Raw genomic sequence first — 15,251 nt, forward strand, 5'->3', positions numbered from 1 at the left:
CTGTGCTAAACTATGTTTCATACTATTCTTCATTTGTCTTTCTCTGAGCAAGGATTATATCACCCTCCCTGTTGACCTCAGGCTTGGTCATGTGCATGTGACTTGGTTGAAACAATGAAATATGAGCAGAAGTTATCCAGAGTTCCCCTGCGCTCTACTTTCACTCTGCCACGAATTCAGCTATATCCATGGGGTACTCCATCAATGTGGACCACGAGGCAAAGATGACATGGAGCAGCCTTCAGCCAACCTGTCATGGACTTGTCACAAGAGTCAGAAACAAATCTTTGTTGTTATAAGCCTATGAGTTTTTGAAGCCTTTGTTTTTCAACATAATTTTTCCTGCCCTAAATGATAGGGCTTTTCTTCCCCTTTTGGAGCTCTTCTGAATATATTGACCCTTCTAAAGATGAACTTGATCCCTGTAGCACCCACCCCACCACTGAGTGCTTCAGCTGTTAGTTGAGAACATGAGTCACCCTGTTGGTCTACAAGAATAAGTGCTAACATGTAGTGTTGGGGGAGTCAGGCTTGCTTTCTTGTGTTCTCATGACATCACTGAAATGGGGAAGAGACTTGTGGAAGCTTAGCTCAACAGGTTTCCTGAATTTACTCTCATGGTGTCCCAGACACAAAAGTCTTGAGTGCCTAAGAGACTCTGTGGAAGCCTCTACTTAAAGCTAGTTCCCATTTATTGGCTTCTAAAGGTAAATACTTATCATCTTAGTCAGAGAGACCTTTCCATCATAGTGGGATCTAGGGTATAATAGAGCTAAAAGATATCAGGATATTTATCCAGAAAAGGGACAGCATCAACAACCTTGCCTGTCTGGGTGAATGGGGAAGAAAATGGATTACTAAAAAAAAATCTGTTTTATGGGATATTTCTTAAGTGAAAACTTTTACTTTACAAAGCATATTATTAGCATGAACTGTTATAATGTATTAGCAGAGGTTACTGGTTAAGGGAAGAGATCCCGGAGCCAGATGATTCCAGTCAGCTCTACCACTTATTAGACATACGACTGTCTTAGGTTGGGGTCCTGGGAAACAGGCTGGGAGGCAGAGCTGTCCATGCAGGAGACTTACTGGACAGTGCTCTGAGGACCAACACTCACAGGGAGGGAAGAGAACACAGCTGAGTGGGAGGATAAGTTGGAGTAGATATAATTGCAAGACAGGCTTCAGCTGATCCCCTCATGGTTGCTCAGGAGCCAGACTGGTTTTTCAGAGATGTCCTGAATTAAGGTAAGGGGCCTTGGATGTGGGTTGCTTTTAAGGGAGGGGAATAATTGTGGGTATAGCAGCTTGCTGTAACCAAAGGAAATTTCTGAGGAGGACTCACCTGTGACTATCAGCACCAGAACACCTACAATGACAGCCTGGGTCATGAAGGAGAGCTGAGAAGTGCCCTGTAGCATGTCAATTACTAAGGACAAGTTACTTAACCTTCTATCCCTTGGTTTCTTTGACTATAACATGGGAAGATAATGGTACCTTTCTCATTGGGTTGTTATGAGGATAGATTAATATTTGTAAAGCATCTGAAACATTGCCTACCACATAGTGAGACTACATAAGGGATTGTTAAATAATTCTCCAGTGGACGTTGTCAGGGAATATACTGTTAACAATAGATAGGGGAGCTTTATAATTAGTCTATTAATTGTTTCTATGGGCATACTTACTCTGAAAGTGCTTTTGAATGTTTGAAAGTAGCTAATTCTCAAGTAGTTTGGAAGTTCTCCATGAAAATTTTAAGAGAAGTATTAATTTGCTTGGAAGAAGCTTTTTAGTAATCATGCATATACAATTTATCTCATGCTTTATTTAAATTATTGAATAATTTAATTTAAATTATTGAATTGCTGAAATATGAATAAAAGGGGTATGATTCTTGACACATACCGTACTAAAATATCATACATACATTTCTCATTACAACCTCTTTAAGAGATAAAATACTATATTGTTACTACCTCTGTGTACAGCTGGGAAACTGAGACTCAGAAGGTTTTGCAAGGCTGGAATTCAAATCTAACTCCAAAGCCTTGTTACTTAACCACTGAATCCTTCCATATAAGTCACCCACATATGTAGCTGTTTCAAGTCTTTGAAATATCTGTTTGATTTCTTAAGCCTACCAGCCTGGTAGCCTACCAGAGTTACCCATCACAAAGATTCATAAATAACCCAACAGCATCATTTTGCAGCTTGTTAATGGAATACTCCAGCTTCCCATCTTAGATAATAAATAATTAAGATACTGAAATGTTACACCTAACTTGTATTCATATCGTGGATGTCAGCTCTCACAGTATTCTATAAGCATTAATAAAAAGATACATTTTGTATTAAGTTATGCATTTAGTAGGAGGATATGTATATCGTGGCATCAAAAATAGACTCAGCACTTTCTAATCATATCTTCAAATAGATGATCTTTTAACAACAGTTTATATGTAGTCACTAATCCACTAATTCATAGTTACTTGTAGTTTTGTCCCAAGTCAGCAATTGGGTCTGCTGGTTGAGAAGCCTAATCCATAATCAAAACTCTAAAATGGCTAATACTCAACTGATGCACCCCTTGACAATTCTATTACTGAACCTTACTGTTTGAAATAATCCTGACTGAGCTAAAGTTTTACCAGGTCAATCTGACATACAAGGTCAGGTTAATTAGGGTAAAAGAAGACAAGAACATTCCTAATTCTGGAGAATGCTTACTTTCAAAATAACATATTACTGTGCTACTTTCCCTTTAATCCACCATTCTTCCCCCTGCCCCCAACACACCACCTCCAATTTTTTTCAAGTACTAGACTAATATACCTTGATCTCAGAAAGGATAGATACCAACCCTAGCCTAACCCCCGCCCAAGGTGCTAATCAAACTCCCTTTAGACAGTGATTGATATAAATGTGGGTGGATGATTCAGATCTACCCAACTAGACATAGGAGAAGACTGCTTCTTTGGAAGACAGAGCCTCCTTTTCCAAATATAATGGCAAAATCTAGCTAAGTGAAAACCCTTTGTGTATCCACCTGTTTCCCCTGTTTGGATATTTCTGAAAAATGTAACAGCTCTCTTTCAATATGAATAAAACAACCAAGAGAATTACAGAGATGCTAGCTCTGACAGTATCTACACAATGAACAATATTCAAAAGATGCCTAGCCCCAGACTATTTCAGCCCAACTTAAAAGTTATTAGTTTGCTCATACACATTCATTTGTCCAAACAAGGCCACATGGTGTCCTTGCACTTTTCTCCATCTTTTCTTTCTCACTCCAGGTTTCAACCTCTGTCAGCTGCCTTTTACATTGTCACAGGTAATCTCATTTGCATCTGGTTCCCTAACAGTTTTTGAGTGTTGAAATCAATAAGTTTATTTCCATTATTATGATGACGTTAATATTCCATGTTAACATTATGGCTATGTTACTATTCTGGTAGATCCAAGTCGTACGGTATAATTAAAAATCCAGTATAATTACACCCAAGTCATGCAAAGGAGAATGTTAACTTCTTTCCTTTTATGTGTTCCATCAATAGGTCAAAACATGAGTCTACTATGTATTTTGAGTATTTACTGTTCATACAGTATTTTAAAAAATGTTGTTTCCTGGAGTGTCTGACTGTTTTTGCTTCCTCTTTGAGAAAATAAACCTATGCCTTCATCATATCCCCAATATCTTCCAGATCCTTACTCCCTGGAATCAAGCACATTCTTTTCCTTGAAGTCCACTACCTTCTCTTCCAATTTGGATTAATTTCTTAATATTTGGACTGTGACTTTCTCGTGCAACTTTTATTTTGTCCAGAATTTTCCAATTGCCCTTTTTTTTTTCAATGCCTTCATCTTATACTCAAGTTTTCCAAATTTCCAGTAACTTTAGCCATTTCATGGAGTACTTTTTTTAATGTCCTTTCCCAAAGTCTCTGTCCTTCTACCTCAGTTTTGATTGGTTGCTCTCCAGGCACACCTATTATTCTGGGACTTTATAGTTCGATTAAGTTGGTTTTTATGACCTTGGTTCTGACTCACTTGAATCACTCATGGTGAAGTATATTCTTGAGTAATATCCTAAGACTAGGAAGATAAACTGGAAACTGAAGGTTTCTAAATATTTTATTCTACCTTATACTTTATTAATAGGTTAGTTGCATCTAGAATTTTAGGTTTAAAATCATTTTCCTTCAGAAGTTTCACATTGCACTGTTTCATCTAGCATCTAATTTTGCTGTTGAAAGGACTGTCATTATCATGATTTTGATTGCTCTGTATGTGGCCTCTTTTTCTGGACAGTTTTAAGGTATTCTTCCTATTTTTGTGTTTTGAAATTTTTTTCTTGGTTACCTTAACTTACACAATATTATGTGTATATAATTATTTTTGTTCTGGCCATTCAGATTTATATATGAAGAGGTTTATCCACCTTCATTTCTGAGAATATTTATTTATTTTATAGATTGATACCTTATGCCTTTTCTTACATATTTTCTCTTTTCTTTTGGATTCTTTATTTTAGGATAGTTAATAAACTGTATCTTCCAACTATTCTGTAATTTGTAAAAAAAATTTAGAATGGTATTTTAAATTTTCAAGTGTTCTCTTTTGGTTCTTTATTGTCTTTAAAATGATCCCATTCAAAGTTTGCAGAGGTAGTGTTCTTTTAAGTGTCAAGTATAAACTACAATGATTTTTTAAATAAGTTTTCTTCAGGTCTTTGAAACACTAGTTTTTATAGGATTACTCTTTTCTATTAATCTTTATCTTTCTCAGTAATGCTTAAAAAATTTCTTCAAATGATTTGTGATTCTTCACATATGTACCTTCACATTTTATAATGAGAAAAAATATTTGACAAGGAACTTTTTGCCTAGGGGTGAGATTTGTGGACTCTCAGGTCTTGTCTCAGTCAGATGGAGAATTTATTTTTTTTTTAATACATTCCCACTTTTTCTCAAGGCAATCTGTTCAATTATCTCAGAGAAGAACTCTGATTTTTTTTTTAACTTGAGAAGAGCTTGGCATTAGGTTGATTGACAAGCAGAGGCAGGAGAGGGGATTCTGCATATCTACACACATCCTGTTGACGCCCATTTTCAGCCAGCCCTGCTTCACACACCCATCACTGTTGCTTGAGTCTGAGACTTACTGAGATCCTCCTGGCCATCCATCAATGCCGTTAACTGTATCCTCCTCTACACACATTCTGAGCTGCAGCTTCCCACAGACTACTTTATCATCCAAACGTGAACTGCCTTTCATCACTAGAATTTGTGGGTGTCTCTGGGCCACATGTGCCACCTTCCATTTTTGTTTTATTCCTTTGCAATCATTTTATGGAGTCTTGAAAAGGAGAAATCCTGGTTTACCAATTTGTACAGAAATCAGTTTTACATTAAAGAAAGGGGGAGGGGGTGGTGCCTGGGTGTCTCAGTTGGTTAAGTGTCCAGCTTTGGCTTAGGTCATAATCTCACAGTTCATTGGTTCAACCCCCATGTCAGGCTCTGTGTGGACAGCTCAGAGCCTAGAGCCCACTTTAGATTCCGTCTCCCTCTCTCTCTGCACCTCCCCCAGTAGTGTGTTCTCTCACTCTCTCCCTCTCAAAAATAAACAAACATTAAAAATTTAAAAAAAAAGATCCTGGAAGCAGAATAGGGAGTATATATTTTCAACAGGCAGGACATTTATTCTATTCAATCATTTCCACGTAAAATATACATTTGCCTTTAAGATTTGTGGTGGTGTCCTTGCCTCTGTACTAAATAGTGTGTGTGGTTCTTAAGTTCTTCCCATGTATCTTCTCATAGTTTTAAAAATATCTTCTATTTTCCTACCAGGATGAAGCTATTAATTCTTGTTAATTCATTTTTCCTATCAGTAACTCTCTCTGTTATTTCTCATGTCCTGTGTTCCGAGAAAGCCACAGATGACCAAGTTTAACACATTCAAGCATTGTGAATAAAATAAGTGGAAATAGATTCTGTGGGAGGATTTGAGCTCATCTCAAAATTATGGTGTTCAAGCTGTGGAGCCTAGACCTTGAGACACACGGCTTGGTGGTCCAGAGGCTTCTGCACTTTTCCTCCCCTGTTCTAAGGTACATGAGGGACCATAATGCAGAGGTGCTCAAGTGCCTATAGTTTTTTGCGTAACATACCATTTGATCTTAATTTTGTGACTCAGTTATTGTTACACATAACAATATTTAAAATTCTCTGTGGTACATTGAAGAACTAATCCGATTCACCCATATTATTACCTATTCTAAGTGTAATGCCTTCTGTTGCTTCTTTCAGCTCAGTGATGAAATCCAAACACCATTTTCATCACCACTACCACCATCCAGATGCTCAGAGATCTTGCCTCTATATTAAGCTTCTATATTGAAAGATTATTATAGTCTGTGTCTCATTACCTTTTTTTAAAATGTACTTTTTTTTTTTTTACTGTGATCAATGGTTCTTTCTCATCCCCTCTGTTTGCTGCCTCCCCCCTCAATCCACCAACCATCATTCTCTGATGATAACTTCAGGCAGAACCAAAGTTTCCTGGAGAATTGTAAATAATACAGGGAAGCCTGGATAGGCCCAGCAGGAGGAAGTAGGTGTCATGTGCCTTCTGAGGAGTACCATTCCAAGATTATGTTCATTTGAATAATTATTATTAAAACTTTTTAAAAAATATTTTTATTTCTTTTAGAGAGGCAGCGTGAGCAGGGGAGGGTCAGAGAAGAAGTCACAGGATCTGAAGGTAGGCTCCAGGCTCTGGGCTAGCTGTCAGCACAGAGCCCGACATGGGGCTCAAACCCACAAACCGTGAGATCATGACCTGAGCCGAAGTCGGACGCTTAACTGACTGAGCCACCCAGGCGCCCCTGAGTAATTATTTTTTAATAAATGGTTAGGCTTAGCAGTTTATTTTTCCTTTGAGAATCAACTATATACATCATCCTGGATTCAAAAAATGGCATTTTATATCTCACTAACTTTATAAAAGAAGAATAACAATATAACGTTTTCAATAAACCATTCCATTGCTCTTAGTTGGACATATTATTTTTCTTTGAACCTCTGTGTATTACTTCATTAATACTTGAATAGATAACTCTTACAATCTCTTATTCTATCTAATTTGGACAATTATTTTATCATCCTGCCTGGAGTGATAAAAAGCCATATGAGGTCAAGGACTCTAACTAATCAACTTTCTTTCCCTGTAACACCCGAACAGTAAAATAACAGGCACTTCATAATTATTTGAAGAGTTGAACAGAAGCACACGACACTCATAAATGCATAAAGTTACTTTATTTTAAGTATACATTTAATTTTGAAAAATATAAATGCTAAAATATCTCATCTTCTTCATCTCTTAATTCCATAAAAGTCACAATAGAAAGCTTCATAAAACTGTAAAATACTATAATGTTATAGGAATTTTAGGTTTTATATTGGAAAAAATTATTAGTAATATATTGAAATGTTTTCTGTTCTTTATCATTTGTTCCACCATGTTGATCTACTTCATTTAAAATAAAAAGATGCATCATTTCTCCAAAGTTAATAAAGACTTAAGAGAATAAAAATAAGGATATCTGAAAGTGCGTATTGATTCTGAAAAGTAAGGTGTACAGATATGTACCAGCCATGAAAATGGCTCAAAAAGAGGCAACTCCTCACTCTTTTCACATTGTAGGACTGGGACAAAGATAACTTCTGGCTCTAAAACTTTCACTGGATGACTCTAGCCCTGAGCTGCAATTATCTGCCTGGGAAACACAATTCAGGATTTTTGTATGTACCCATAGAGCACGGAGAAATGAGCTAAGAAATAGGCCATATCCAAATTTCAGGTCTAAACACAACTTGACTGGCTAGCATGTATCATAAAACTTTTTTATTTCAGGCGGCAGCGAAGCTCAATGAAATCATCCTCTGAAAACTCCCAAGGCCCTTCAGCCAGTCAAGTGCTATAAAATATCATTTGATTATATTCAGTCACTTGGTGCCACTGGGCTTTATGCTCACGCTGTGAAGAGTAGATGTGAAATACCATGGAATAAATAAGAAAATCTCAAATTCCTGCACCAAAATCATTAAGTGGTATGAAAAGATTTGAAGGAAGCTTTGTCCCATCCCTGAACAATGTCAACCTCTGTAATACAACTCAAATGGTTTCATTTTGTTTTTAAAGGATAGTCAGCAGTCAATACATTTCAAGTACTTTAACACAGTTTAAAACCAAAAATAGAACCCAAAACTCGGAAGACAATTGTTCTCTATATTATACAGCAATATATAGCTGATTAAAGGTTTACTCTGTGTGTGTTGGTGCGTGTGCAAAACACACACAAACTGACTTCCTGATGGCAGATAATCACTTCTCCCCGTCTCCCATTTCTTGAGGTGGGGGCTTCTTAGAAGGGTTTTGCTTTTGTTTTTGCACATCTTTAAGCCTCCTCTCCCACCCTCCACTCCACTCCACTGTATGACTAGAAGAAGAGGCAGGATCATGACTGCCTATGGCACAGAAAATAGTTAGGATTCTAAGTCCTAGTCTCACACAGAAGAGTGATCCTTATCAAGGAAAACAGTGTCTCCAAGAGATTTTCTTTCAAATGCGAAACCAGAGGCCTTTATACTCCTTTGATAAGGCCAGCTCTTGGCCTAGTGATCTCTTCAACAGTAAGTCTGTACAACCACAGGACTTGTGCCTGACATCTTCGGAGTGCACACTTAGTCTTGGGGTCCTAACAACCTGAGTGTTTCATGTCTCTGTATTCACACCGGGGAATGACACTTTTGAAAAATGTACCATTGTACTGTATTCTGTGTGTCCAGTTTACACAGAAACAACCCCACCCCCAAATCTGGTTAGCTCTCAGACAACGAGTAAATTCAGTTAAAATGCAGATGATCTGGTGGCTCTGTATGGACCTCAGGTTTCATCTGCTTGTTTGGTAACTACTTTTGTTCCTCTGAAGCTAATGATTTTTAAAAAGTTTCCCTGGGCTCCCGGTTATTGCAAAGGCTTGCTATTAACTGTTACTTCTAGCAGACAGAAGGTACTATTCTGCATTCACATCATGAATTTCAACCTTTTGCCACAGAATATGGATCATAAGTGGATGTGCAGATAGCTTTTAGATCTACTCAAAGGCTGAAATACTGAGTTAAGTTGCTTCAGGAGTTCTTTGAAAGAGATGGAGAAAGGCACAGATCTTGAAATACTTGATTCATGATCAGAAAGACAAAGTTTTACATCTAGGGCCTTTATGAAAGTGAATAAAAATGTCTTTAACAAGATCATAGGTTAGACTGAACTTGTTATGCATGGCTCTTCAACACTTTTTTGATGCTTCCCTTGGTAAAGAAAAAAAGAAAATTTTCTTATATAGTTTTATACTAGAGTAATGAAAAACTAGGTAGTATAATCATTTTAAGGATAGCTCAGAATACAAATGTGATGCCAAACTTTGGCGTGTAAGATTTTAACAACATGTAATTTGCTGCTTTTATTTCAATGAAAACAAATTGCAGGTCATTTATGTCTAATTTGTATAAAATGTAAAGTTTTAAGGTTATCAGAAACTATAAAAGTAACAGCTAATTCAGGATAGTAAGATTCTTATAATTAATACAAGAATGAGTGGGAGTCACTATGTGCATATTTTGAAGCCAAGTAAATGGTTTCGTCCTGCATCTGGTAGTCCTCCAGCAACCTGCTTCAGTTAGGGTATATCACAAATATGGTTATATAAATTAAAAATTATGAATTCAATACTTAAAGTGTTATTTTTGATGCTCATTCACAACACATAATGCAATCTATTGAAAAGATTACACTTAAATAACATGCCAAATTTGGTTACTAAAGACCCAATTTTCTTTTTTCTAATTTTCAGTATGGTGTGTGTGTATATATATATATATATATATATATATACCTCTGCAGATCTATCTGCATTCCTATAAACACTACAGATATGTCAATGGTCTATTAATATTCCTATGGATTTTGTACTGTAAATATGAGCTCTTGGATCAGTGAAGGCATCTGGGGAATAAGATATATTTAGCCTTGTTTGCATAATGGTAAATCTCTTAGACTTCTGATGGGTTTTTCATCTGTAATTTGGGTTTTCTGAAAACTGACACCAGGGGCCAGATAACTGACCACTGCATACCTTCACTCTGTCTCTCTCTAACTCTGCACATATGTGCACCAGCCACACACAGAGTATGTACACAAACACACAAATATTTCAAAATGAAAAAGAAAGTCTAACAATACTGCATAGGAAATTGACATGGTAATACAATCAGCATCTATGCCTGGATATTCCTATGATCAAAACATCAGTTATTCCCATTACATAGGAGTTTCTCCCTTCTCCCCCAATCTCTTCATAGAACAGTAAATTACTCTTAAAGAAAGGGAAAAATGGATGCTTAGAAACATGGTGATTTTAATCTGATCCAGCCCTCTGGCTTACCTTAGAGACTGTGTATCTGTGTGTGTATGTGTATGTGTGTGTAAAAATCACATTATATACAATACAATTTTTACAGAAAGCCTGGCAGCTACAAATAAGAGGTAGAACTACTCAAAACTAGGTTTCCTGCTGCAGGAAAAAATTCATTTTCTTTACAGTAATTAAAAAAAAGTTTAAAAAGTTGACAAAAAATAAGTTGCAGGTTAGGCCCCATAATTTAAACAACAAAATCTACGAAGAAAAATATTCTTCAATGTACTCAACAGATAAGTTCATTAAAGGGTAAAAAAAGTTGCATAGGAAAAAGGGATATTCCAGCACTTGCTACAATGATGGCAACAGTTTCTCTACAGGGGAGTAAAGTACCTTTAGTTTTTCTCCTTTTGATAACTCTAAGATTAGGGCTTACAAGCAAGAGCAAGTTCGCATCGCGGCACATTTTCCAGTCCTGGAAAGCTCTAGAAGCAAGAAGAGCCTCTGCCTGTAGGTCAAGGTTTATTCTACCAGGCAGACAGACAAGCCAGTAAGCACAGCTCTAAAGCAAAGTTGTAAGTTCCTTCAATATGTTAATAAAAGGTGTGACAAAATCCCTAATACTTTTGCCTTCTGCTTAATAAAGGAAAAGGACAGGGTCTGTGCGTGTCTTGAGTGACAGAGGAATTTGGTTGTCAGAGGACGCATCGGAAAGTCTGAAAAGAAAGGGGGTTCTTCAGATGTTTTTAAGGAACAGTGCAGTATGGTCTTGATTTTACCTATGCAAGAGAGAAGCAGAGTGAGCACTGTATTATTTGGCCAATGACCAAAAACCAAAACAAAACAAAAATTAAAAAATAAACAATTGGACAAAACCCCAGAACATTAACAACAAAAACTGTCAGTTTTAAAGAAAGACGAACAGGTTACAACGTAGTTTCTGTTCCCTTGCTCCTCCAGAAATAATCATTATCTTCAGGCTCAAGTTCTATCCTAAGTTGAGGCACAACTTTTCCTGGAGTTCTAGGAGGACTAGAGAAAAGAGAAAAGAAAGGAAATAGTAAGTAAACTGGATTTTTTTAATCACTTGTCAAATACACTTCTGCACTGTGCAGAAGTTGACTGTGTCCTTTGTTCTCTTTAAAAATACTCATCTGCTCTTCCTATAATAAAAACAAATATTCTTAAATGGGAGGAAGGTACCAGAAGAGTCAAGAAACTCAAGTAAAATGTCTTAAAACCTTCATACTTCAAAACAACACAAAAATCAAGAAGGAGGATGGCCGGGTGGGTGATACTGTGAGAACTTAAAAGGATGAACAGACCTACACGAAGAAAACATTCAGGGATTTTTTGCTCTTGGGAAAAGTCACGGAGGTCTGAGATCTCTGGAGCCATGTAAAGATTAGGGAAGAAAACTGCGGGAGAGCTGCCAGCAAAGTTCAGTTATCCCTTCAATCAGAGATGGTGGGGAAGCGATAAAGGTGAATGGCGAGTCCTGGGCTTTACCTTAAGGATAATCAAAGGTCCATTACTCCGTAACGCTTTCTACAGAAAAGCTGGGGAGAGGTGTGGGGGTTGGGTAATTGATTTGAGATAACCTGTGGACAGGACGGGAAACAAGGTGTTCTGCCAATAATCCACCACGGGCCACATTTCTGTGATCAACCCACAGAACAATGTAAAATACCAAGTTGTCCTTTACCTTGGCATACCGAGTGACTGAAGGAAAGGAATTTTATCAGCATGATGTGTGGCGTTCAAGGAATGTTGGTGATCTTTCTCCTAGAAAAAAAATTTTTTTAAATCATAAACAGTAGGCTTCGGGAACATATAAAATTAGAGTAAAAATTAAAACTGTCATAAAAATTGATGCATTACAATGGGAAAGAGAAAGGAAACTTAAACAATTTCAATAGACACTGTATTGACCTAAGAATCTAAGTAATGCGATGGAGATAAAAATCCTTTAGTTTCATTTCCTCTGTGTGAGCACAGTGGGATGGGCTGCGGTTGTTCTTGTAGGTGAGAGGGCAGGAGGCCAGTCATTTTTAGAGGATCTACCACATGTCTTAATGCTTGTCCTTGGATTTCCAGGACAAAATCCACAGTTTTGCCCTGCTGTTATTCGTGGAGGGGAGAAGATTTTGAGGAACTTACTTATCCTGCACCTCTACTATCAATTTTGTTCTTTCATGAGATATAAAAGACAAATATGACATTAGAAAAGATTTCAGTTAGAATGGTCAAAGATATTTTGCTTAAGTACATTTCTAATATCATATCAATTCTCCAAGTACCCTTCAAATGGATTTTTGAGAGAATGACAACTAGCACTAAAAGAACCATTTTGCCATATAACTTTCTCCCTGAGCCTCAAATTCTAGCTGGTGGTGCTTTTTAATTTTTGAAGCAGTCTTTAAACCGTACTTAGAAGGGCTATCCCAGGTCATGGTGCCAACAGAAGACATGCGTGCTGTGTCCTAGACATCTACAGTTTTGTTTTGCTCTTAATGCTCTCGCATTAATGACATGAAAAATGAAGCCAGAATATAGCTTGAGGAGCTTGAATTCAAAAAAGAAATATTAACTAAATCCTATTAATGGGACTGAGAAGAAATTAGCCTCAGTTACACGTTATAAGTTACAGACTGGACATCAAAGCTGAGACTGCTTTAACTGTTCTTTAAACCCAGTGTGGCATTCAGCCTCTGAAATGGCCCCCAGCACTCCGGGTGCCTCCCATGCCCATTCATGTCCTTGCGTAATTCCTTGCCATGTTGTACCAGGGCTGGCTTGTGTGTGACCCTTAGAACATGGCAGAAGTGATGGCATGTCACTTCTGAGATTCAGTTTAAAAAGACTGCTGTTGAAATCTGGCCATTCATAGCAACATGGATGGAACTTGAGGGTGTCATGCTAAGTGAAATAAAGTCAGGCCAAGAAAAACAGATACCATATGTTTTCACTCTAAGTGGAACAGGAGAAACCTAACAGAGGACCATGGGGAAGTGGAAGGGGGAAAAATAGTTGGGGAGAAGGTGGGAGGCAAACCATGAGAGACTCTTGAATACTGAGAACAAACTGAGGGCTGATGGGAGAGTGAAAGAGGGGGAGGGGGATGACGGGCATGGAGGAGGGCACTTGGGATGAGCACTGGGTGTTATTTGGAAACCAACTTGACAATAAACTATAAAAAATTAAAATAAAAGACTGCCATTTCTGGCTTGGTTTCTCGCTCTGTTCTCCTGGCCGTAGGGGACACTAGATTACGGGCATCCCTATGGAGGTACCCTGGGCCAGGGAACTGAAGCCTCCCGCCAAAGGCCTTGTGCATGAACTTGGAAGCAGATCCCAGTTCCCATTGTCTTCAAGCTTAGCCCCAGCCAAAGGCTTGTCTGCTGTCTCATGAGTTGCTAGAGACAGAACCACCTACATCATTTGCTCGTAAATTCCTGAATGTCTGGAACTACATAAGAAAATATATAGTTGTTGTTTTAAGCTGCTAAATGTTGTCGTAATTTGTTATATAGTGATAGAAAACTAACGTATCTATTTTTCATAAATAGTCATTCATTTCAAACTCTTCTTGGTAACCTCTTACTGAAGCAGAAGTGGCATCATCAAATAGAAATAAAAGTGTCTCAGCTGTCTTTTTTCCCTTAACAGATCAGTAGATTTTGAAGTGCCTTTGGAGCTAAAAGAATACATTTTCTTCAAATGAGAACCCAAAATGAAAGTAGTTTGGAAGCAATTGCTACTTGATATTGGAAAAGCTTGAGATATTCACTAGTGTCACTTGGGAGGTTTTCCCCTTTTCAAAGTGGCCTGTTAGCTCAGTTACCAAAGAAAAGATGGTATGTCAGAAACCATTACACTTCATCACCAGGCTATTACCCCAGAAAAGACCAGTCCACTTAAAAAGGTGTTTTTGAAATAGCAGGAAAGGAGGAAAGAAATGAGGAAGAATATGTACGATGTAAGTAATACCTAAAAAGTTGTATTAATATTTTATGATTGCTAGTTAAATTGAAAATAACAATTATTCCAAATATTACAATTGATTTGCTGATCATTAAGAGATCCATGATGCAATTTCTCTCTTGAGCCCATTTGGTCATTGGCTAAATAAAGCCTAAGGAAGACAAACAGTAACAGACAGTGATGTAGTACTATAAGCTGCAATTCTAAATATCAGCAGAAAAAAAAATAAATCAATTAAAAACATAATTACTAGTTTAGCAACTGAAGGAAACTGGTGAGAACTTGGGTCAGAGAAAAAACTACTCAACAAAAACTTAAAAGGTTATGGATAAAAGAAAGAAGAATGAACCTAGAGGAATGTAAAAAAAATGGAGTTTTATAATAATGAAGTGTAAATCTTCAAATAGAAAAATAGGGAGAAAATAAAGGGGGAAATTAATGTAAATGATATTTTGAAAGATTCTTCTCTGCAAGTGCAAATCATATTTGAGCAGTCATGCAAGAGGTTAGTTCTACTCACTGTCGGAAGGTTTGCTATCACTTAGGAAAGGTTGCTGTTCCATGATGTCCATTGGAATTTTAATACTTGGAACTTTTTCTGAGTATGGGCAGTCAGACTGTGAAAGAAATTTATAACAGGTTTTAGAAAGTTTTTATTATACTCCCAGTACTGGCCAAATCTATCATATTATCATTTACATTGTCGAAGGAGAAAAGAGTTTGATATGATGATTTTTACTTGCAAACTTTTCAAATTCTACACAATCTTTCTCACATTTGT

At 37.2% G+C, this 15,251-nt stretch overlaps 1 protein-coding gene across 1 annotated transcript in view; it reads right to left on the reverse strand.

The window, feature by feature from the left end:
* Positions 1-8,189: 8,189 nt before the first annotated feature.
* SLC4A4 (solute carrier family 4 member 4) overlaps positions 8,190-15,251 on the reverse strand; it is a 318,791-nt gene continuing 311,729 nt past the window's right edge. The window contains exons 24-25 of the mRNA XM_029945109.1: positions 12,192-12,271; positions 8,190-11,518 (exon numbers count right to left, since the gene is read on the reverse strand). Coding sequence (XP_029800969.1) covers positions 11,413-11,518; positions 12,192-12,271 — 186 coding nt within the window. The 3' untranslated portion in view covers positions 8,190-11,412. The remainder of the gene's footprint in view (positions 11,519-12,191; positions 12,272-15,251) is intronic.

This window comes from Suricata suricatta, chromosome 1 (assembly GCF_006229205.1).
Source record: "Suricata suricatta isolate VVHF042 chromosome 1, meerkat_22Aug2017_6uvM2_HiC, whole genome shotgun sequence".
Classification (NCBI taxonomy): domain Eukaryota; kingdom Metazoa; phylum Chordata; class Mammalia; order Carnivora; family Herpestidae; genus Suricata; species Suricata suricatta.